Source organism: Dromiciops gliroides, chromosome 6, assembly GCF_019393635.1.
Source record: "Dromiciops gliroides isolate mDroGli1 chromosome 6, mDroGli1.pri, whole genome shotgun sequence".
NCBI classification, from domain to species: domain Eukaryota; kingdom Metazoa; phylum Chordata; class Mammalia; order Microbiotheria; family Microbiotheriidae; genus Dromiciops; species Dromiciops gliroides.
Genome location: NC_057866.1, coordinates 188,540,146 through 188,564,861, shown reverse-complemented (window position 1 = coordinate 188,564,861; position 24,716 = coordinate 188,540,146). Strand labels below are relative to the sequence as shown.

Here is a 24,716-nt window from a genome sequence, read left to right as displayed (position 1 = left end):
TCCTTAGTCCTCTGGTTCAGTTAAATATCCCAGATACTTTCATTGCTTTTTTGGGGGGGCGGGGAGAGGGAGGCAATTGGGGTTAACTGACTTGCCCAGGGTCACACAGCTAGTAATTGTTAAGTGTCTGAGGCCGGATTTGAACTCAGGTCCTCCTGAATCCAGGGCCAGTGTTCTATCCACTGCGCCACCTAGCTACTCCTCATTGCCTTTTTAAGAAAAACAAGTCTTTATTCTTGGACCATTTATCCTTTCTGCCATTGGTACCAACTAGATAGTAGTAGATATGCTTGCCACAAGGGATGAATTAAAAGAGAAACCATTAAGGGCCAGACATGGCCCCAGGAACCAAAACTCATCTAGGACTCAGAAGGCCAAGGCTGGGATTATAGATGGATTGATGGTTGTGAGAGGGGATAGGATGGTTGGAAGCAGCGGTAGCATACAGTGATGAGTAGAGGCTTTTGGATACCTGGGAGAAGAGCAGCAGATGCAGGTGCTGTCCCCAGAAAGAGATTTCAGAGACTCAGAGGCCGTGTTAGTAGGCAGCCGTGGTGTTGTCTGGGTGTAGCTCAGAAGACCTGTTGGGGATAATTGGAATGTGAGTTGAGAGTGAAGTAAACCTGAATGGGTATCTCCAGTCTTTTCCAATAAGTCCCTGTTACTTGGTTCCCCACAATGACACCCTGGGATTTGCATTGGTTCAGAAGTGATTGATTGCTCAAACTTGACCTTCTAAATTATATTCCATGGAACAAGAGTGGGTACCAAAGATAATGTGTGTGTTCCTCTTAAACTTGAGGACTAAGAAGTTTTCATAGCCAGTTTTCATTTTATCACTGCATATAAACCATTAATAGTCATGCTCCAAATATTAGTTTCCAGTTGGATACATCATAGTATTCATGATCTACTCATATATCAATATATATCAATCATATATCATTTGATTGGAGGACAAATACCTTCATGCTTCTTGAATCCTGGATCTTGTAAGCAAGTGAGATGTGGCACCACACACACTCCATCTATTTGCTAGCGATGTGACCATGAGCAAATCATTAAACCTCTCTGTGCCTCAGTTTCCTCTTCTGTAAAACAAGGGAGAGGAACAAACCAGATAAACATTTGCAAAGAAAGAATAAATTATTTTCAACATCTTACTAATAAGAAAAAAACACCTTTTATTAGTAAAAATTGAATTAGTAAACTTTACTTTATTATTTTATTGATTGATTAAATGACTTAATGGTAGATACTTCAGGAGGACTGGTTTGCCATTCGAAAGCTATTATGTGATCTAGAGCCACAAATAGAACTTCAAGTTAAGGGCTATTCTGGGTCAGTCCTGGACTAGGTTGGTCTGATGGGTCAAGCTCAGGATTAGAATGAAATTAGGTACTTGTATACCATATAATCTTAAAACAAGAAAATTCATTCAAAATAATAAATAGGGTATGCTATTTTGAAGTAATTCATGTAAACCCACTAAGGCACATGAGACCTTTGCAGAAAAAATAAAAAATTTCATTGATAGAAATGGGGAAGATTGGGACAAATGAAGTGATGTGCCATATACTTGACTGGTGTGCATCGATCAATTACAACTCTAATTCTAATCCTTTACCCTAATAGAGTGTAAGTTTTTTGAAGGGAGAGACTATTTTGTTGTCCTCCATCTCCCCCATCATATATTCAAAGACTGTCACCATGCCAGGCACAGAGTAGTCATTTAATAACTATTCATGGAATTAAATTGAAGTGAATTGAGTTAAACTGAACAAAACTATTCCAACTGAGAAGTTCTGTGATTTCCAAACACCATTCCAACAACACTGAAGAGCTCCTTTGTCATTGCCCCGTTATAGAGACCTTAAGCGAGCCCCTACTACTGTGCTAGCATTATGAGTAAAAGTCATTTTCTGTGGTGGTGTTTTATATTTCAGGAGCTCCTCTACGAAGATCTTTAAGTATCCTCAAAGTCAGGGCTTCTTAACCTTGGGTCTGCGAACTTGGTCTTTGAGTATTTTGATAACTGTATTTCAAAATAATTTATTTCCTTTTTAAACCTGTGTATCTTATTTTAGTCATTTAAACATTATTCTGAGAAGGGGTCCAGAGGCTTCTCCTAACTGTTAAAGGGGTTCATGATGCACAAAAAATTAAGAACCTTCATTCTTTCTATATATGTTTTGGGATCTTTTAAAGACCATGTCAAAGCTTTTTCAAAATTGGTCATTCTAGAACTGAGAATTAAACATTTTAATTTGCATTTAATTAGTATGTTATAAGAAGTGAAACCCTGTGACGTGGAACAGAATATTCTGGGAGTTTATGTTACAGTGGAATTTTGATCATTTAAAAAGATTGGTTGGAATGATATCCATTAAGCTTGAATAATCATTTTTTATTATTCTGAATATATCTAAATACTCATTTCACATTAAATGTGAGGCTTTCAAAACTGAGCATGGGCAGTGCTTCAGAATCCCCCCCACCCCCGCCCCTTTTTTTTCTTTCAGAGAAAGACTTCATTTTGCATAGGCTTTATTGCAGATACAGGTCATTCGAGGTATAATTGCCTCTAATTTGCATATATACAAGCTTGTCTTGTCCCCAATCAGAGCACATTGTGGTTTGAGGGAATAGAGTTAGGGTAGGGTTGACGAGATCCTGTACAGAAAGGGCACTTGGAGACTAACCAAGTGGCACAGGAGTATAGAAAAGCAATGAATGAAATAAATTCATGTCAGCAACCCAGATCTCTTTCTAATGATCACTGTAGACCAATGAAGGTAAACAGTGGTGCACCCACAGTACTTTTGCAGAAGTTTACAAACCGTAGTCTCATTTCTCCTTCGTAGAGAGATGAATGAATCAATCAGTCAATCAGTAAGCATTTAGAAGCATTGATTATATGCCAAGCATGGTGTTCAGAGCTGGGAAACAAAGAAAGGCAAAGAATAACAGGCAAATTTTATTTCTTCTGTCTAAAGGAGCAAAACATACACAGTATTTGAAAGACAACTCCTAGTTTCCCCATCTTTTTTGTCCAAAACATCCATTGTTGGAAGATTCTGAAAATTAAAAAGCAGTTTGTCATCGTAGCCAGTATTCAATTTGCTTCCTCCAGTGTTGAGAACTCCAAGGTTTTCATAGCAAATCATTTTGTCCACACCCATGGAAAAGTGATTCAAAGCCTGTACTCGTTTTGAATTATATCCATGCCCTTCAGGTGTTTCGGTTTGCTGAAATCATCTTCCCTCCTTTGAAAATCACCACCCAAAAATTTTATATCCAGTCGGCTGGGGTTTCGTTACATCACTTGTGTATATTCTAATAGTTGTGCCAGGGAAAATTCTGGGAATTTAGTGGTCATATTTGAAAGCATGGCTAAGCATCAGACTAATGATGAAGACCTGTCCTCGCTTGCCAGGTGTTATCAATTGCATGCTAATATTTGTTTTATGATGCATCAGAGAAGGCTGCTGTGTTTTTGTTATTGTTCATAAACAGGGCAGAAATGTGTGCCTATTTGCACATGAGCATGGAAGAGCAGCCCTGCCCCAAAGCAGAGGAATATATTCGGGGCTGTTGAAACCTTTCATTCGGGGCCATTGGCTCTGAGTTGCGATATAGGCAGAATAAACGAGTCCCTGCCCAGGCAGGAATTACTATAATTCTATCACACTTCTTTTCATTTATGGGCAATAACCCAGAGTCCCCTGTTCCCATAGGGGCCATAACATAAAGGCTATGGCTAATGACCAAATGCAATTAATCTGCTTAAATAGCAACTGAATCTTGTAGGGAGTGGGGAGGGCTCTCTGTCTGCCTAATTAAGAATATTCCCCCTCTCAAGAGGGAGAGGCGAAACTGAACAGATGTGTCTCCTAACTTGCTCTGAAGTTCTGTACAGCAGGGGGTGTGTGTGTGTGGGTCTGTTAGGCCAGGGAGATGGGATCAACTATTGCTGCTTAGCCAGTTGGGAAATTTTCCTGATCCCAGACCACTGGACACTGCTTGGTCACTAGGGGGAGGAGAGTGGAGGTACTGCCGATTAAACTTAAAAGTGTGCCCTGCACACATTTTTTTTTTTTTTGGTGGGGGGTAGTGAAAATATCACTAAAAGGGAGTTGGATTCTGATTAATGAAAAAAAGTACCTAAAAACAGAATTCCTCACTCATTGATAAGAAAGGTAGACAGCCAAGTGTGGTCAGTGTGGACAGTGTAGTCAAAGTGAAATAGAAAGAGGAGCCACTAAACCATCCATAAGGATCCCTGAAGGCTGCATATTCACCGACCTAGAAAAACACATTTTAACATTATCTATGTTTTAATGTGTGTGGGTTTGTTTTTTTTTTTAATTTTATTTTGGTGTTTTGTTTTGTTTGGGGGGGGCAGTAATGAGGATTAAGTGACTTGCCCAGGGGCACACAACTAGTATGAAGTGTCTGAGGCCGCACTTGAACTCAGGTCCTCCGGAATCCAGGGTGGATGCTTTATCTACTGTGCCACCTAGCTGTCCCCAGTTTTATCGTATTTTTAAAAAAATTGTTAACGATTTCCCAGCTACATTTTTAAATGGTTTCAGGGCACTTAGGAGTGTTGCAGGCCACACTCAGGAGTGTTGCAGGTACTACAGGCCCTTAGAATAAGGGATGGAATGCTAGACTTCAGAGGTAGGAATACCTGAGTTCAGCTCTTGTCTTAGCTACTAGCAGTGTGACCCTGGATAAGTCACTTAGCCTATCCCAGTCTCCTCATTTGGTGAAATAGCTATAATAATAGAAGCTGCCTCACAAGATTGTTGTGAGGATTAAATAAGATAACATATCTAAGGTGCTTTGCACAACGTAAAAGCACTATATAAATGTTAACTCTTAAGTTTTTTCAGACTCAATCTACAGACTGAATGTTTTTGTTTAATTATTTTTCTTCATGACAAGAGAGGGTTTAGTCTGGAGGGGGTTGGGAATGATTACAATGTAAAGTCAAAAAGTCTATAATTTAAGGATAGTGAGTGAACCTATGATTTCATCCTTTTACTACGTCAGGTCAGTGCATCTCTGGGAGGTTGTGACTCTGTAAGGATTACACAGTATGTGGCTGAGGTGTTACTTGAACCCAGACCTTCCTTGTTCTAATGAACCTGACTCTCTGTCCAATACATAACTTTTAACTTCTTGGTGCCTTGGTTTCTTCATATGTAAAAAATGAGTTGTACTCAATGCCCTCTATAGTCTAAATCCAGCTCTAAATTTAGGTTCCCTAATTGTGCTTAAACAAACTCCTTAAAGGGTTTACAAACCCCAAAATGCCCACCATACCAGCCCTAACCTTTCTGTTTTATAAGAGAAATCCATTTCTTATTTTATTTTATTTATTTATTTATTTATTTTAATTTTTTTTTTAATTTTTACTGGGCAATGGGGGTTAAGTGACTTGCCCAGGGTCACACAGCTAGTAAGTCAAGTGTCTGAGGCCGGATTTGAACTCAGGTACTCCTGAATCCAAGGCCGGTGCTTTATCCACTGCGCCACCTAGCTGCCCCTAGATATCCATTTTTTAAAAATGGAGCTCTCCACTAAATCCTAAAAGCTCTACATCCCTCTGAGTGGTCAGATTTTCATAATGAATGGGGATAGTATTTTTCAAAACAGTAAAGAAGGAAGAAGTCCACCGTGGCTACCCAGTTGTGGCACAACTCCCCCTTCTTTGAAAATATTTAACCATTTCAACATTTAGTTAGAATTTTCCTTCTCTCTCCCTTTCCATCATTTGCCTTCTCTCCCATCAGGCTCTGTAGTGTTTCTCAAACTAGATCTTTCATCTTCCAGTGCTGACCATTTTCACTATTTATACTCTACCCCTCCATCCCTAGAATTCTCTCACTCCTCATCTTCACCTCCTGGTTTCCCTCGGACCTCAGCTAAAAACCCCAACTTCTGCAAGAAGACCCATCCTCCTTAATGCTGGGGCCTCCCCTCTGATGCTTAGCTCCAATTTATCCTATATACATCTGGTTATTACGGAATTGTTGCTGTGAGCTCCTGAACGGCAGGGGCTGGCTGCCTATCTTTTGCCTTTCTTTGTTGCCTCAGTGCTTAGCATATAGTACCGGGCACATGGTAGGTATTTAATAAATGCTTGTTACATGCCTGCCTGGCTGATTCCTAGATCAACTTAAGAGAAAAATGTTGTTACTTCTCAAATCATACAGCTGATCTTGATGAAAGCATTCCTCCCCCCGACTTTCTTTTGACCAGAATCATCCAGATTTATGAAGTTAGTTCAACCTTGCCTAAAGGTTCAGCCTGTGTATTAGACTTCCAAGTTAGTAAATGACTTCCCAACCAAGCAAACCACCCATTCTTTTGTACTGCTCAGAGGCAAATCAGGCTACCTGGCACTATTCCCCCTCCCCCTCCCCAATAAATTGGCACGAAGCCTCTGTCATATGTTGTATAAGTTATTAGGTTATATACTGGTGATTCTTCTGGAAAATCCCCTTCTTGATCCAAATCTTTTTTGTTGCTTTTTGGAATTAGGAAAAAAGGAAAAATAAAACCTGATTGGTCTTTTCATCGAAGAAATTGGTAGATTGAACTGTATAAAAAAATAGAATTTAATTTGCCTTTCCCTTGAATATTCTTTCTCTTTAGAATTTAGGCAGAATGTTTAATTAATAGAATCCAAAGCCAGCTTCAGTAAACTCATTTATATTAACAGAAGGATGTCATATGGAGATCTGAAAAGAATGCTGATAATTCCTAATTGACTTTATACCTTATATAATTCTTGACTTTATACCTTAAAAGATTTGATCAGCTTGACATATATTTATATTAGAGGATGATTTTTGGTGCTGGAGGCCTTATTCCATGTTGGAAATTTTTAATATCTTCAGAATTTTATGCTTAGATTGGTTATCTTTTGTATTTTTTAGGCAACCCTTTTCCTCAGTGGGCTGAAGCCACTGAAAATAGCCAGCTTTCTTCCCCCTCCCCACCAGGAACAATGGTTTAAAGTGCGTCTTGGGACAGCACTGGTAGTTGAATTGAAAACAGGTCATTGAAAACAAGTAAAGCATCCCAGATCATGGATCTAGACCCAGAAGGGACCTCAGAGGGTATTTAATCCAACCCCCTTATTATTAGTAAGGACACTAAAGCCCAGAGAAGTTAAAGGACTTAACTTGAGGTCAGTTACATAAGCAGACATCAGAGATAGGATTTGAATCTCCGTCTTGTCGAAGATTAAGTATAATTTTTATTTGCCTGTCTCCTACAAAAAAATAACAAACAGATCAGAGAACATAATGTCTCCTACCGGAAAAACCAGATCAGAAACAGACAGGAAAAACATAGTACCAGTTTATTTGTCCCAAGAAGAAACAAGCATGATTCTTGCTGGAAACCCCTTCCTAAGAAGAAGGTCTCACTGAGACTCCCTCTTTCTGAGAGTATATAAGGCTTTTTTTGTTGTTGTTCACTGGTTACAGGGTGTTGTCAGTTTCATTAGCATGATACAAGTCAACCCAAAAGCAAATAATATAACAAGAATGGATGCAATTGGGGGCAGCTGGGTGGGGCAGGGGATAAAGCACCGGCCCTGGATTCAGGAGGACCCTGGGTTCAAATTTGGCCTCAAACACTTGATACTTCCTAGCTGTGTGACCCTGGGCAAGTCACTTAACCCTCATTGCCCCGCCCCCCCCCAAGAATGAATGTAATGCAAAGCAGTTTTAACAATTTCAGTTATAGCAAGTATGGAGGAAATATAAAGGCACCATGATAAGATTACAGGATTCCAACAAGGAGTTTGGCAGGGATGAGGATACTCAGATGCCCCCACAAGATAGGGACTTAACTTATCCTGGGGAAAGAAGTCACCAGATAGGGACTTTTATCTGCTAACTATCTGGGTTCAGTTGAAGGACACTTTGCCTCTATTAATCTAAGGTTTCATAAAATACTTTTGGAAAATAAAGTAGCTTGCATCAAATCTAAATTCATATTAACAGTCTTATGATTCCAGAGCCTGTCAGAGACTTTGGTCTTTACACTAGGGTTTTTATAACCTGGGGTCTGTAAATTTGTTTTCCTTTATTTTGATTATTTCATTTCAGCATAATTTGTTTCCTTTGTAATCTATGTATTTGATGCATTTAAAAGCATTCTGAAATGAAGAGCTCCACCAGACTACCAGAGGGGTTCATGACACGAGAATTCCTGATTTACCCTGTCTGGCTTCTCTGCTTCTTGTTGGCCTGTTGCTAACTAAGAGTTTCCTTTTGTTTTTTATTTTTATTAATTCATTTGTTTTCAGTTTCATTTATGACATTTATTTCTACATCATGGTCATTTCCAGCTGTACCCTTCCTCCCACCCCCAACCTTCCCTTGTAACAAAGAAAAAAAATTAACCAGATCAACTGCCACCAGGCCGGCATCTGGCATCACAGACAATATTAAACACCCTTATTCCCCCATGCCCTCAATGAAATTTCCCTTTGTTTTAAATCAGATTATTTTAATTTCATTACAAGGAATTTGTATGACCAAGATTCAGTTAGTGCTTATCGAGTACTCCCCTGGGTAAGTGATGCAGGACCCATACTTTGAGTCATTTTCACAACATAGAAAAGAGGCAAAGCCTGTTCATGAAGTACTGGAGGACTTGATTTTTAATAGCTTATAAAACAGCAAGATTATGGCTCGTGTTGTGTGTATATAGTTGGTAATTTTTGGTTTGTAAACCCTCTATGATCTCAGGGTCCTAGATTTAGAACTGGAACGGACCTCAGAGGCCATTTTTTACATTTGAAGAAACTGAGGCACAGAAAAGGTTAAGCTAATTACCCAAAGTCACAGTCAGGAAGCAGGATTTGAAGTCCCCTCTTCCCTTCTCTCAATCTAGGGCCTTAGCCACTACACCATGAGGCCTCTTCGGTGTGATGTACCTTTAAAAAGGAATGTGGGGGCAGCTAGGTGGTGCAGTGGATAGAGCACCGGCCTTGGATTCAGGAGGACCTGAGTTCAAATCCAGTCTCAGACACTTAACACTTACTAGCTGTGTGACCCTAGGCAAGTTACTTAACCCTAATTGCCCAGCAAAAAAAAAAAAAAAAGGAATGTGAAGGGTGAAGATGATGAGTGAGTTAGCTGTGACTAAAGCCCAACCTGTGTAACAGCCCCCCTTTGCCTACTGAACAAAGATTGGAATCCTTAGCCTGGAATTTCAAACGGTACAGCATCTCACACCACCCTGCGGGGCTCTCCTCCCATGCTTTCTTTTCATGTGTCAGCCAAGTTAGCCGACTCCCTCACTCTTCCCCAAACACACCTTTTGCTCTTCTTTGCCACATCTTGGCGCATGCCATTCCCTCTGTGGGAAACTCCCCCTTCTCCAGTCCTGCCTGTCCTTTGAAGCCCAGTTCAAATGCCCCATCTTCATTCCACAAATATTTACTGAGCTTCTAGGAAGAACCGTTCCTGTGGGAGGTTTTAACCCCCCTTTGGAGAGCCTTCTTCTGGTAATCATTCCGTTCTTTCTGCTGACTCTTCCCCAAAAGGGGACTGTGGATTATACACAAAGTCTGGGGATTCTTTTGTCTTCTTGGCCATCCAATAACAAAAACCGTGTCGCCTAAATTGCATCTAGGAATAAGAGATTGTTGGAAATACACTGTCATTGTCACAAGGCCAAACGAATGCCCTTTTTTTTTTTTTTTTTGGTGGGGCAATGGGGGTTAAGTGACTAGCCCAGGGTCACACAGCTAGTAGGTGTCAAGTATCTGAGGCCGGATTTGAACTCAGGTACTCCTGAATCCAGGGCCGGTGCTTTATCCACTAGCTGCCCCAAACGAATGCCCTTTTGCCCATTGTCCTGGTTGATTCAGCCATAGGTCCAAATGGAGTTAAATTTCAGAGACACGGCTTGTGCCAGCATTTCTAGAGGGTTACTCCCCTTGGGGAGGTCTGGGGTCCTTACTCTAGTGCAGAGGAGTCCCATCTTAGTATTAGATTTAAAACACTTTAACTACATGTGTATACTCTGACCCTTGAAAACTGAAAAGCTCATTCACCTACAAAATACTGATCACGTCCTTCCTCCCATCAAAAACTTTCAGTGGTTTTCTTCTTGCCTACCAAATAAAATAAATTCTTCATCCTTGTTTTCAAGGCCCTCAGCAGATTAACTTTAAATTACAGCAAAATGGTATAATGGATAAAGCACTGGGCGTGAGGTCAGTACAGATCTGGCCTCAAATGCTTTTACTAGCTATGCGACCCTGGGCAAGTCATTTAACCTCTGCCTGGCTCAGTTTCCCCAACAGTAGAAAGGTTTAATAATAGCACCTACCTCAGCGGGCTGTCATGAGGATCAGATGGGATAATAGTTATGAAGTGCTTAGCACAATGCTTGGCACATAGGATATGTTTAATAAATGCCTCTTCTTTTCCCCTTCCTTCCCTTTCCAACTTTATCTCATACCACTTCCCTTGAAATATTAAATGGTCAGGGCGTCTAGGTGGCACAGTGGACAAAATACCAGCCATGGATTCGGGAGGACCTGAGTTCAAATCCAGCCTCAAACACTTGACACTTACTAGCTGTGTAACCCTGGGCTAGTCACTTAACCCTCATTGCCCCACAAACAAACAAACAAAAACAAACAAACAAAAAACAAAACCCCAAAACAAAACAAAACAGAAATATTACATGGTCCGGCCAAACTGGACTTTTCTCCATCCCCCATTCTTTTCTGACAGTCTCCTATCTCCGGGCGTTTCCTTTGAACATCCCTCACATCTGAAATGGATTCTTCTTCCTTCCCTCATTCTTGTCTGTCGCATTCCTTCCCTTCTTTCTAAGGCCCAGCTCTGGTGGTACCTTCTGGGTGAACCCTTCCCTGGAAAGTGTTCTCACATTTCTGAGCCTCTCTTTTGTATTTCTACCCTGCTGTTTTTCACTTTCTGTCCTGAATCCCACTCACTTCAGAGCCCACAGGGCATCTCCCTTTGCCTCCTCTGTGTCTAGTATAGCCTTGCTCATCCCAGACGGTTAATAAATGCTTACTTGTATTTCACGCAGTTCAACTCAATAAATATTCACCTTGTCTTTTTGAGAGAAACTCCACACCAAACTGGAAATGTTTGATTTCAGCTTACAAAGGGCACACAGACACACAAAACATACAAACATGATCATTCTTATTATGCAGGGCATAAAGCATCCAAAAATGATTTGTCACAATGGAAGCTGGCCTTGCTAACTGATTAATTCTAGGAGAGAGGAACTCTTTTGTCTGTAGTCAGACTCACAGGTGTGTTTATGCTCTTGATAACCTAGAATTATCAGGAGTGACTCATTCTGAGTCAGGTCTTTTGCAAAGGGCTTTTATGAAGGAGGGGCATTGGAATACAAAGCACCATTCTAGGTGCTAAAAGCAAAGTCCATTCTTGGCGTCAGCACAGCATGGGGACTTTTACTTTGCCCCCAACTCTTTAGTCATTATCAAACTTAGCTCACCAGATGCATCCATGGAGGCTTTCTGAGCTACTGAGATACTTTGTAGGTGATGAGTGAGCCCACCACTGGTGAGGACCCTCTACTGTGCTCAGACATTTATAAATGGGAGTTAATCCAAATTCCATTGGGCTCTCAAATCCTAGCTTTCTTGTTTTTGCTCAAGTCTCATCAAAAGAAATATCTTTCTGTTTCAGCCGAATTCATTCAGTAATGCCACGAAGGGGTAGTTACCTTGTTGTGGTGTTAAGTACCCTAGAGTAAGGGTTCTTTCTTTCTCTTTGTTTGTTTGTTTTGTGGGACAATGAAGGTTAAGTGACTTACCCAGGGTCACACAGCTAGGAAGTGTCAAGTGTCTGAGGTTGGATTTGAATTCAGTTCCTCCTGAATCCAAGGCTGGTGCTTTATCCACTGTGCCACCTACTGGCCCCCAAGGGCTCTTAACCGTGGGAAACTTGGATAGATTTCAAGGGGTCCTTGCACTTGGATAGGAAAAATGACATCTTTATTTCAATATAATTGGTTTTCTTTGTAATCCCATGTATTTTATATTACACATTTTAAAACATTTGGAGAAGAGCTCCACAGGTTTTACCAACCAAAGAAGGGTCCATGACACAAACAATATTAAGAACCTCAGCCCCATAGAAAAGACCCCACCCACCCCCTTCCAGGAAGAGTCTAAAGCAATCTGAAATCTCCACAGAGCCACACTATTAATAGTTAGTTGCACATGGAAACTGTGAGGCATTTAATTTATTTTACAAACCCCAAAATGTCACCACCACCACCATCATCACAAAATTATTGATTTTGAGGCAATTACATCCAACCCCTTTATTTTATAGATTGGGGTTTATTTTATTTTATTTATCTTTTTATTTAGGGTTTTATTTTATAGATATAAGGTTTGCTGGAATGAAGCAGCCTGCCCAGGGGTCACACACATAGTAGATGGCCAAGTTGGGGGTCATACTCGTTCCTCTGAATCTGACGCTCTTTCCCCTGAGGTTAAGGGGAGAGGAGGTTGGTTAATGAATGACGATGTTCTTTTCATAAAGAGGCTCTACACACATAGTTTTTGTTCTTTTGCTTTGGTCTGGACGTGTGATATCATCAGCAGAGGGCATTTCCAATATGAATGTATTCTAGGCGCATAATGTCTCTTTCCCAACTTGATAAGAAGGTTTCAAACTGAAATTTAAGGGGAAGGGAGGGAAAAGTTGCAAGAAAAAGTGAAAACCAGATACAGGGTGCTAAAAAGCCGGAGCACATCCTGGATCACTTGGGAGATTTGAGTATTAAGGGTTGAAGAGCCCCAAGGCTGTTTAGACTGAAGAAGAGAAAATAGGATAGCTGTCTTCAAATATTCAAAGGGCTGTCAAGGTAGAAGGGAGAGGTCTGTCAAACATGGAAGACACCTTTAGAAATCACCCAGTCCAACCCACTCAGGCTCATGAAGAGACGGAGCCCAGAGATGTGAACTGACTTGTCCAAACATCACACAGACCGGCTGTGGCAGAGCCGGGACTGAACCAAGTCACCTGGCTCCTAACCCAGGATTTTCCATTATTACCATGCTCTTCCAAAGGGGAGAACTAGGAAAAGTTGAAAGCAGATTGATTGATTTATTGGCTCAGAATAACGGGCAGCTATGTGTCACAGTGGGTAGTCTGTGGGGCCTGGAGTCAGAAAGATTCATCTTTGTGAGTTCAAATCCAGCCTCAGACACTTTCTAGTTGGGTCACCCTGGGCAAGTCCCTTCATCCTGTTTGCCTCAGTTTCCTCATCTATATAATGAGTTGGAGAAAGAAATAACAAATCACTCCAGTGTCTTTGCCCCAAAAACCCCAAATGGGGACATGAACAGTGGGACGTGACTAAAATGGCATGGTTGACAAAGAATAACTTGGTCATAATGAGGAGGGTTCAACAATGAAATGAGTGGTTTCCAAAAGCAATAAGTTTTCTATCATTGGAACTTTTCCCCTCTATTCTCTCATCTACAATTAGACCCCCATCGCCTAGGCAGGTAGATGGCCTAGCCTCCCAGTTCACTGAAATCAAGGTTACCCGTCGGGAATTCCCTCAAAATACCTCTTCCATTTCTCAGAACCTATCCTCCTTTCCTTCCTACAAAGGGGTCTTTATTCCTTGCTAAGGATAATTTCCCTGGCCTGGTCTTTAATCATCGATAATCCGGATTTCTTACTCTTTTTTGCATCATTGACCCCTTTGGGAGTCTAATGAAAGCTTATTGATTCCTCAGAATAATGGTTTTAAATGCACAAAATAAAATACATCAAAATACAAAGGAAACCAATTATAGTGAATTATGGTTATCAAAATGTAAAAAAAAAAAGTTCATACTTAACTGCAGGTTAAGAACCCCGGATCTAGTCCCGTACTGCATTAGTCATCCTCTCACACTCATTCCTCTTCTAATTTCTCCCACTACACTGCCCCTTTCCCATCTCTCCATAGCCATTCTCTCTAAGCCTGAAAACAAGCCTTCCTATGACCCCGGCACCTCATCAGACTACCATCTCATCTCTCTCTTACATTTATGGTCACAAAGGCTGAAAAAAATCTATACTCTGTGCTTCTATATTCCTCCTACCACTCATTATAATTTGGAGTTTGAATGTCCTTTTGTTAATGAATCTGATCTCTCATCAAAGACCTTGTCAGATCATTCAAAGGCCCTTTGCTCAGTCCTCATCCTCCTTGACCTCTCCAGTATATCTGGCACTACTGACCACCCCTACATTCACCTTCTTTGCCTTGTCTTGGTTCTCTTCCTGTCTCTTTCATGATTCCTCCCCTCTCTGATTTTCCAGCGTTGCCTACTCTTTTTGATGTTTTAACATGGGCACTCCCCAAGATTTACTCTTACGCTCTCCTCCCTTCTCACTCTTCAGTCTCCCCCTTAACAATTTAATTTCTTCCTTTCACCTATGATTTCCAAGCAGGTGACTCTAGGATCCATATTTCTAGCTCTCACGGTACAACTGGATCTAAATGTTACACCAGCGTATCTTAAGCTCAGTATACCCCAAATGGAGCTTATTGGTATTATTCCCTTTAAACCTGCTCTTCCTGACTTCACTGAATCTGTTGGTGGTTACTGCCATTCACTTTGCCTCCCACATTTGAAACCCTAGAGTTTTCTTGAGCTGTCCCCTTCTTTTCATGTCTTCTACAGGATAGGATGATAGCTCTAGAGTTGGAAGGGACGGCAGAAGCTGCCTAATTCAACTTCTTCATTTTACAGAGAAGGAGACTGAGGCCCAAGAAGATTTAAGTGATTTGCCTTAGGTCACACAAATAGTAAACATTAGGAGTAGGATTTGAACTCCAGTCCTTTCATTTCAGAGCCAGTGGCCATGTCACCTCTCTAAATTCACTTAATTTTTCCTTTACAACATCTTTCAATTCGTTCTCTCTTTATCCCCACTGCTACTGTCCTTGTATAAGTCCTCATTGGTACATATCTGGACCACTACAATAGCCTCCCAATGGTTTTCTCCATTCTCTCCTCACTCTAATCCATCCTTCATACTGCTGCTATAAAGTACAAATTCCTTAGCCTGGCATTCAATGCTCCTACAATCTGGGAACATCCTTTCCAACTTCATTTTATAGTACTCCTTGCTATGTACTCTAGCACACCAGCCAAACAAAATACTTGTTGAGTTGAATTGGATTCTGTACTACCCCCAATAGTTCCCATTGACCTGCAAATGGAAGTAATTAAAGCATTGGCAGATACTGTTGCTTACCACTTTTTATTATCTTTGAGAGTTTGTTGGACTGGTTCAGGAAAGTCTTGAAGCCTGGAAAAATGGAAATGTACTATTCATCTTCGAAAAAGCATGACCCTGCTAATTATAGACCAGCCGGGTCAGCTGAATTTCAATACCTGGGGAGATAGTAGAACAAATCATTAATCAATTTGCAATCACCTAGAAGAGAGCTGGGTACTAAGTGGTAATTAGCATAGCCTTGTGAAAAGACAATTGTGGCAAACCAAGTTCATTTCCTTATGGTATTTACTGACAGACTGCCTTTTGATTCTGTCCAACCAGACATCTTCATCAAGACATCAGAGAGACTGGAACTAATCTTACCATTCATGGGTGGGGGGAAGCTATCCATAGATTACTCTTCACCATCCCCACCAACACCATCATTAGAAACCGTTATTAATTAGGGTATACATAATGCTGTGATGAGGAATTGTCAGTTTTAGCTTTAATTTTCTTTATCTTACATTAAAATATGCTGTGTCAGGGAATATTTAAATTTTTTTGATTCTTCACCTTTTTAGTTCATATGGTGCTGTTTGCCCTTTTATAAGATTAGTTATATTTTATATTATTATATAATGTATAACATAGATTAGATTAGTTATATTAAATAGTTATATATTGGATTTTTTTTCCTTACTGCTTTATCTGCCTGCCCAACATAATTGCAAGTTGTTGTAATATTTGAGGATTTTCATTAAGAACAAGGGGCAGCTAGGTGGCCCAGTAGATAAAGCACCAGCCCTGTATCCAGGAGGAACTGAGTTTAAGTCTGGTCTCAGACACTTGACACTAGCTGTGTGACCCTGAGTGAGTCACTTAACCCTTATTGCCCTGCAAAACAAACAAGTAAGACCATCACTGCTCTTTTGCCCACTCTCCATTGTTTCTGGGGCTTTGCGTTAAGCTCCTGTGAAAAACTGAGTTTAGAAAATGAGACAAGAGGACCTCTTACTATATGTTGTACCACAGATATAGTGTCAGTATTTATAGCCAATGAAACCCCAACATTGAGAGAAAATTATTTCAAAGAGAAAGTATTTGTAGGTGTGTATGTATATAAGTGGGAAGCTAATTGGTATTGGTAGAAGGAGTCCCCTCCCTGGGACCTCTCTAAACCAAAAAAAAAAAAAAAAAAGACAGGTCCACATTAAAAAACAACCTGAATTGGGGCAGCTAGGTGGCACAGTGGATAGAGCACTGGCCCTGGAGTCAGGAGGACCTGAGTTCAAATCTGGCCTCGGACACTTAACACTTACTAGCTGTGTGACCTTGGGCAAGTCACTTAACCCCAACTGCCTCACCCAAAAAAAAATTTTAAAAAAGAAGAAAGAAAAATTTTAAAACAAAAAAAAAACAACCCAACCTGAGTTGTAAGAAAGCACAATAAGGACATTTGCTATGAATAAATACACTTCCTTATACGCACAAGGTTTTTCTAAACTTGAATCTGTTGATGTTTTGCAGTTTAACTCGGCAGCCAAGCAGCTGATAGAACTGGACAAGCCGGCGGGTCCAGGCGCTGACTCTGGAGAAGGCCCCTCAGGCACAGGCCACAGCAGTGCCGTAGCCCCAAAGCACAGTGACACCAAGAAGAACACCAAGAAGCGGCACTCCTTCACCTCCCTCACCATGGCTAACAAGTCTTCCCAGGCTACTCAGAACCGACATTCCATGGAGATCAGTCCTCCTGTCCTCATCAGCTCCAGCAATCCGACGGCTGCCGCTCGAATCAGCGAACTGACGGGCCTCTCCTGCAGTGCCCCTTCTCAGGTAAATACCTCATATGAGAGGGGGCAAGAGGAGACATACAGAGACTCTTGCACTGAAGACAAGCCCTGTTCTCTCCCTAATAATAGATGGTCCTTTGGAAATATAGCAGTGCTCTTCCTTAAGGCGCGACTCTATTGTTTGGTTCTGATCTGAATTAAAATTCCATTGGTGTAGCAAACTCCCAATAAGGAACCCACCCCCACCATTATAAATAAACATCTTCAATGCAGATTATCATCTTAGGCAGTACCATAGATGGGACTTGAACCCACATCTTCCTGGATCAGAGACCTTCTCTCTATTCACTATGCCCCCCTGTCTCTCACTGGTCCATTATGCATGTGAGAAAGCAGAGGTTAGAGGGAAGCCAACCCTGGTATCTTTACCCAAGACCACCCAAGCAGTCCTTAGAAGAGGAAACATCTTGCCAACCCAACCAGTTGAGCCAAATTTCCCCACAAATATGGTTTGGAAAAGTTTGCCAAGTAAAACTTTATTTTTATCCAATCTTAGGATGCTGTGGTTGAAATGCTTTTTTGTAAAGCTTTCCATTGCCTATATTCCTATAAGCCCACCTTCCTCTTTTAGTCTTCTCGGTAAGTATGACAGAGGAGGCAAAGCAAGAAGAAAGAGGCCTTTTAAAGGAGCCCCCAGATAGGCTTAAAAGACCCTGGGCACCTGTTGTTTGAGACAATATAGTCATGCCAAGCATTGGGTGTTACTTTCTATCTCTATTAAAATGCTTCCTGGGGGACAGCTAGGTGGTGCAGTGGATAGAGCACCGGCCCTGGAGTCAGGAGTACCTGAGTTCAAATCCAGCCTCAGACCCTTAACACTTACTAGCTGTGTGACCCTGGGCAAGTCACTTAACCCCAATTGCCTCACTTAAAAAAAAAAAATGCTTCCTTTTCCAACAGCCACTTTCGTTTGCTTTCCGCTGCCTTGTGGCTATACCCATATATTGTAAAGGCTTTGGGATTTAACCCCGAGGAAAAATCAGGAGTCGGAGTCCCTTAGGCAGTTGGATGTTGGACATCACATCCCTCTGGCAACTCCTGCAGCGGCACTGGTGCCAAACTGTATTGGCTCTGCCTCTCCTTTGGATCCATCAATGTCTCGGAGAGGGAAAACCTGCTGCATGGGCAACAGCTTGTTTTCCATATTGATCTGCCCAGGCCAGCACCCTGGAGAGGACACTCCAGCTACTCCTCATGGGGTAGATACAACACGGGATGCAGCAGTTACCAGTTATAAGTCACTCAGGAGCTGCGGCTCCCGTATCAGACTGCACAGCCACACTGTGGCCTGTGGCTCTTCAAGGCGCTGGTCCATGGTTGTCCGCGACTGGTGGAGGCCTACTACTTTCGTTTGCATTCTTGCTCCTCTAGCTCTGTGCCTTATTGTGTGGCACAGACTTAGTTTAACTTCTAAGAGGTCCTTTCTGGGTGGACCCGTATGTGTGATCTCATTGATGGACAGAATTCCCAGGGAGGTAGCTCCAAGCAACCCTTGTTTTGCAATGCAGAGCCTCAGAGAATTGCCTGGGGGGGGGGCACTGAGAGGTTAAGTTTTCATGCCCAGGTCAAAGAGATCATTTTCACCCAGGTCTTCCTAACTCTGTGATGGGTTTGCCAGTAAAGCTTTATTTTTGGCTAATCAGTAAGGCATTTCTAAGTCAACCATTCAATTGAGCAAGCATTTATAAAGCCCCTACTATGTACAGAGGATGGTGTGCCCACTTTGTTTTATTGGATACCCACTTGTGCCAGTCGTCAGTAAAGGGGGCTTGGGAAATTATATATTAGGGGTTTTTAACTTGATGTTCCCCGCTTTGAGATTCTTGGATAAATTTTGGAGGATCCATGATTATGGATGGGGAAATATTACATCTTTCCTTCAATATAATTGGCTTCCTATGTAATCTTACAAATTTTATTTTATGCTTTTAAAAACATTATTCTGGGGGCAGCTAGGTGGCGCAGTGGATAAAGCACTGGCCCTGGATTCAGGAGGACATGAGTTCAAATCCAGCCTCAGACACTTGACACTTACTAGCTGTGTGACTTTGGGCAAGTCACTTAACCCTCACTGCCTTGCAAAGAAAAAAAAAAACCATTATTCTGAAAGGGGGTCCATAGGCTTCATCAGACTGCCCAAGGGATCCATAACAAGGTTTTTAAAAAAAGTATTTATATAGAGGAAGAAGACATGGACTTGAAAACTTAGTGGAAACAGAACAAAACATATATAAAATATGGAGTGAAAAGAAACATATAAGTTTATATCCATTCATCCAGCAAAGTTTATTAAGCTCCTATAACATTCTTAGTACTATGCTAGGTGTTGGGAGAGACAAAGATTACTGCCCATGCCTTCATGGTGTCTACCCTTCAGTAGAGTTCATACTCAAATAAGTAAAATGCCTTGCCAATTTATATATAACTTCTTACAACTATGTTAAGAAGTTCTATGGATGAAAGAATCAGAGAGTTTGGGACCTTTTTTATTTCTATTAATTTATTCATTCATTTGTTTATTTGTTTATTCATTTGCTTGTTTATTTGTTCATTCATTCATTCATTCATTTATTCATTCATGTAGCAGATGGGCCTGACTTGGTACAAAAGATTCAAATCGTTCACTTCTGCTAAGCTTTTTCGTTTTGTATTATAGTTTCGGTCATCTGAGCATTATATATTATCTTGAAATGTCAACCAGGATGCAAACAGAGAAGATTTCATTGATGCATTACAACTTTACTATAGTTCATAGGGAAGAAGGGAGGATAGAAAAGGTTTTTTCCCCCCAATGCTATCAAAGGCAGTAACCCAGAACGTGGAGTGGCTTTGAAAATGTGGGCAGGAGTTGTTTGGTATCATTGGGGCAGCAGTGGGTAGAGCACCAGCCCTGGTGTCAGGAGTATCTGAGTTCAAATCTGGCCTCAGACACTTGACACTTATTTACTAGCTATGTGACCCTGGGCAAGTCACTTAACACCAATTGCCTCACCCCCCACCCCCAAAAAAATAAATTAATTAAAAAACAAAACAAAACAAAAACAACGATATACTAGCCATCACTGTCCCGTCTCCATTTTCTGCTTCCGCATAGGGTTTGAGATGCCTGTTGTTGAGTAACACTGCTATCTCTCTCTATTTCCTTCCACAATTATTTGAGATTTTGAAGGAATGCAATCACATCCGCTCCCTGGGACTAAACTCTCACATCTGTAAAATGAGGGTAGGTTGGACCAGATAAGCTCTGAGGATCCTTCTGATTCTACATCTGTGAGCCAAGAGAGAAATTACACTGGATTTAATGGAAATGATCACGTTGCCTCTAGAGATTCCACATGCACGCGCTGTTTATGCCGCTGATGTCATTATTTAGCTGCTCGGTTGGCCTCCTAAACAACAAGTGACAGCTGACATTCATGGAGCATTTTTAAGGTCTGCTAACTGCTTTATATACGTGATTCCACCCGAGTCTCACAGCAGCCTTGCGAGGACGGTACAATACACATTAAAATCCCTGTTTTACTGATGAAGAATCAGAGGCCTGTCAAGAAGGTCTTGGTCACACATCTAGTAAATGTCAAATCTAGGTCTTCCTGACTCCAAATTCAGCATCCCATCCATAACAGGGTGCTTCTTGAGTGGGCTGCATTGAATGCATATTAAGTGCCCTACCTGGACACCTTTGTTCTAGTGTCTTATTAATTGCTCCTGGTGTTTATTTTAAAATATTTGCATGGATGATTTGATTTTCTACGTTTGCTTGGAGGCTGTTGTGTTTGGCTACTGTTCAGTGAAAGATAAATTCCAAAACCATAAATAAATCTATTTGTTTATAAGATGTGTCATCCAGGTGAGTCACCAGAGCAGGTGTGCGCAGGTGTTTTGTGACTGACAAGCTGTGTACAAGGGGGTTATATTAGATAATCTCCAAGGCATCGTTTCATGATTCTGTGATAAACCTGTGGTAATGGATAATCCCAGCAACACAGTGCGATGGGTTTGGCGTCCAAAGGCCTGAATCTGAATCCTGTATCTTCTCCTTACTTGGTGTGTAATATTGGCAGGTCGCCACCCCCTTCTAGTGCCATTTTATCTCCAAGATCCATTTTAGGGCATAATCCTAGGATGGCAACTCACAGGTGTGATACTTTACAAAACCCTTCCTCGTAACACTGAGAAACATGTATCTGTTCTATCACCTCCATTTTACAGATGTGAAAACCAAGATGCAAAGGTTACATGATCTGCCTAAGGCCATATCACTAGTAAGTGGCAGAACTGACACTCAAACTGGTGTTTTCTGAAAGAAGATAGGTCCAACGCTCACGCTCTTTGCATTGCAACATACGATCAGTGGTTTTTGCCAGTTTACCTCCCTACTGTGTAAATGAGGCTCACCCACCAATGATTAACCTTGACCTCGGCCAGCCAGAGGAGTCACTAATAAGTAGACTTATTAGGACTGAGGATCTTTTCAGTAGCCTCAGGGAATGCAGAGAAGCCTTGGTCTTCCCCTAACCGCTCTTTCATGTTGTGAATCATTCTAATCTGTTGCACCAGGAAAAAGAAATGGGGTGGAGTAGAAGGTCAACCCTTTCCTTCCCAAGAATAATAATATTAATTGGGTTGATGTGTTGGTTAGTTTTGCAGAATAGCTCCTGGCCCCCCTTTTTTATTTATAACAAAGGATGTCTCTCTGACTAGAGGATATATTTGGAAATGGAAGTGTTATAAAACTAAAAATACCAATAATTTTTTTAAAGGATTTAATCATTTTCAGCCCACATTCCCTGCCTGTTTCCTAGCATCCTCTTTATAAAAGATCAAATGAGATAATATTTGCAAAGCACTTAGCACAATGCCCGGCACACAGTAGGTGCTTTTAGTAAAATGCTTGTTTTCTTCCTTCCCATCATCTCTCTCCCGCTTTTCCAATATTTAGGGTTTGGACAAAATGACTGTTAAGAGCTGAAAGAGACCTGAGAAGATCATCTAGTCCAGAAGTTCTTAATTTGGGGGGGAGGAGTATCATGGTTCCCTTTGGACAGTCCAGGTTGCCTACAGTACCATTTGCAGAATGATGCTTTTAAATTCACGAACATGCATTTAATGTATAAGATCATAAAGGGAAAACAGTTATAGTAAAATACATTTATCAAAAGATTAGAAAAAAATTTTCACAGACCTGAGATTAAGAACTCCTGATCTATGGGGGCAGCTAGGTGGCGCAATGGATAAGGCACCAGCCTTGGATTCAGGAGGACCTGAGTTCAAACCCAGCCTCAGACACTTACTAGCTGTGTGACCCTGGGCAAGTCACTTAAACCCCATTGCCCTGCAAAAAAACCCCAAACAAACAAAAAAAAGAACTCCTGATCTAGTCTAACATTCTTATTTTACAGATGAATAATTGAAGGTTAAAGAGGCTAAGTGATTTGCTCAAGGTCACACAGGTAATAAATGACAGAGCCGATGCCTGTATATTCCTGGTTGTTTATTAATAGGTCCTGGGGGAGAGTCTAGGGTCCAGAGTGATGCACAGCTGTTTGGGCTCTGGTCCAGGGCCTGCAATTAACAGTACTCACTGCATTTTGGCCTTCCTGGTCAACACCTGTTCTCATTTATCTCTACAGTAAACGTGGCTTCATTCCTCAATACAGGGCATCCCAAAAGTCTTAGTGCAGTTTTAATGAGCTACTCTGAAGAATGAAAGGAGGAAAGGAAAGACAGAAGGAAGGAAGGATGGGTGAATGAATGAGCTGAAACTTTTCTAGTTAGAAAATGGAAAACCATTGGGTTCAGTCTTTGAAAGGGAAGTAGTTCACAAAATGTGCTTTCCAGGAAAAGCTAACTGGACACAGCCTGTGTGTGTGTGTGTGTGTGTGTGTGTGTGTGTATGTGGCGGGGGGACATGCTTTAGAGTATCCATATAGTATTACTAAATCCACTTGCAGCATTGATGATACATCAACACTTTTCAGCCTTAAAACCCTATAGGGGAATATCCTAGAAGTCTTAGTGAAGTTTTGAAGTTTTAAGCTTTAATAGCTTAAAATTTCACTAAGACTTTTGGGACGCTGGATATCGACGTGAGCCTCTCCTGATGCTGCTGCTAACACCACTATTATATGGAATTCATAGGAGGACTGAGAATATTGGAAAGTAAAAGAAATAACTGTGGGTTTTGCCACAGAACCAACTCTGTTACCCAATAGCCCTTTTTTCTTTTCTCATGTTGATTATTACCTTACCTAAGGAAAATGTTATAGTAGAATTTCCCCATGCATGTGGTTGTGACTCTTTTTAGCTTACCATTGACTCCCTTGGGGGAAGAAATTCATCAAAATTCAATTTGGCTTTTATTGAGAGTTTACAGAACACGAGACTAGGAGACCCAAAGACACAATGGAGTCAGAGGCTTTTGATCCAAAACTCAGCACCGATGTTTACTAGCTATGTGTCTGTAGACAAGCTGCCTAATTTCCTTGACAGTCGGTTTCTCTGAGAGTAAAATGAGAAGTTGGACAGGATGGCCTCTGAGCGGTTCCTTCCAGCTCTATGTAATCCTTTGAAATAGCCCCTTTCCTCAAGGAGTTTACATTCTAGTAAGGGGAGCACAAAGAAGTACATAAAAGGCCATGTGGGAGAAGAGAAAGTGCTAACAGAGAGATCAGGGAAGGCTTCCCGGAAGAGGTGGTAAAAGAGCTGAGCCTTGAAGGAAGAAAAGAACTCTGACCAACAGAGTTCTGTCTTCATTTGTGTAAGAACTTTTGTAGTTGCATCCATATAGTTTGTACTTGTGTCTTGGGAGAAAGACTCCCAAATATTTTATACATTCTATAATTATTTTGAATGGAATTTCTCTGTCTCTTCCTGCTAGGTGGTGGTGTTAATATACAAAAATGCTGGAGATGTGGGTGGATTTTATTGTGCACCCTGTAATTTTACTGAAGTTACTTTTAGTTAATTTTGTGGTTTATTCCTTAGGCTTCATTCTCTAGCTGGATCAGGGGTTCGTGACCAGTCACTGTGCTGAGGGCTTTACAAATATTATCCCATTTGATGATAGTAGTGGTAATAACGGGCTATGCACATGTTTTGCCACAGTGAGAGGCCGAGTTGAGGAGGATAGGTCATTTCTGCCTTGGGGGGAACCACCTGTCTGAATGCATAGAAACAAACTGTATCCCTTATTCTAGCTAGGGGGGTAGCAGGGAAGATCTTTTCATTTAAAGAGAAAAAGAATAAACACCTTCCCCATCTTCAAGGTATCAGGTCATGATCTGCAACCTGAGTGGAATCCATCAGGTGTATAAGCATCAGACCTTGGAGTGAATTGACGTCCTTCCCAGCGCACATATTTCTGCTTGTACTGGTGCCCTTGACAAGGAGCCTTTGAAAAAGCTAATTTGGCCTTGACATTGTCTCCTTAAGGCTTTGATAAGCAATCACCTGCTGGAGGCATGTTGAGGCACCTGCATCTTAATCACAGGTGGAAGTTGGGGGGGAATGATTGTCAAAGAGTGAAATGCCTTGTGAATTAAACCCAGGTTTGACTTCATGATAGATAGCCCATTGAAGC

The 24,716-nt window shown here is 41.2% G+C and overlaps 1 protein-coding gene across 1 annotated transcript in view; it reads left to right on the top strand.

The window, feature by feature from the left end:
* The window catches only part of SH3RF1 (SH3 domain containing ring finger 1), a 219,394-nt gene that overhangs the window by 146,406 nt on the left and 48,272 nt on the right, over window positions 1–24,716 (top strand). Inside the window, exon 5 of the mRNA XM_043972654.1 lies at window positions 16,812–17,117. Within this exon, the coding sequence (XP_043828589.1) occupies window positions 16,812–17,117 (306 nt within the window). The remainder of the gene's footprint in view (window positions 1–16,811; window positions 17,118–24,716) is intronic.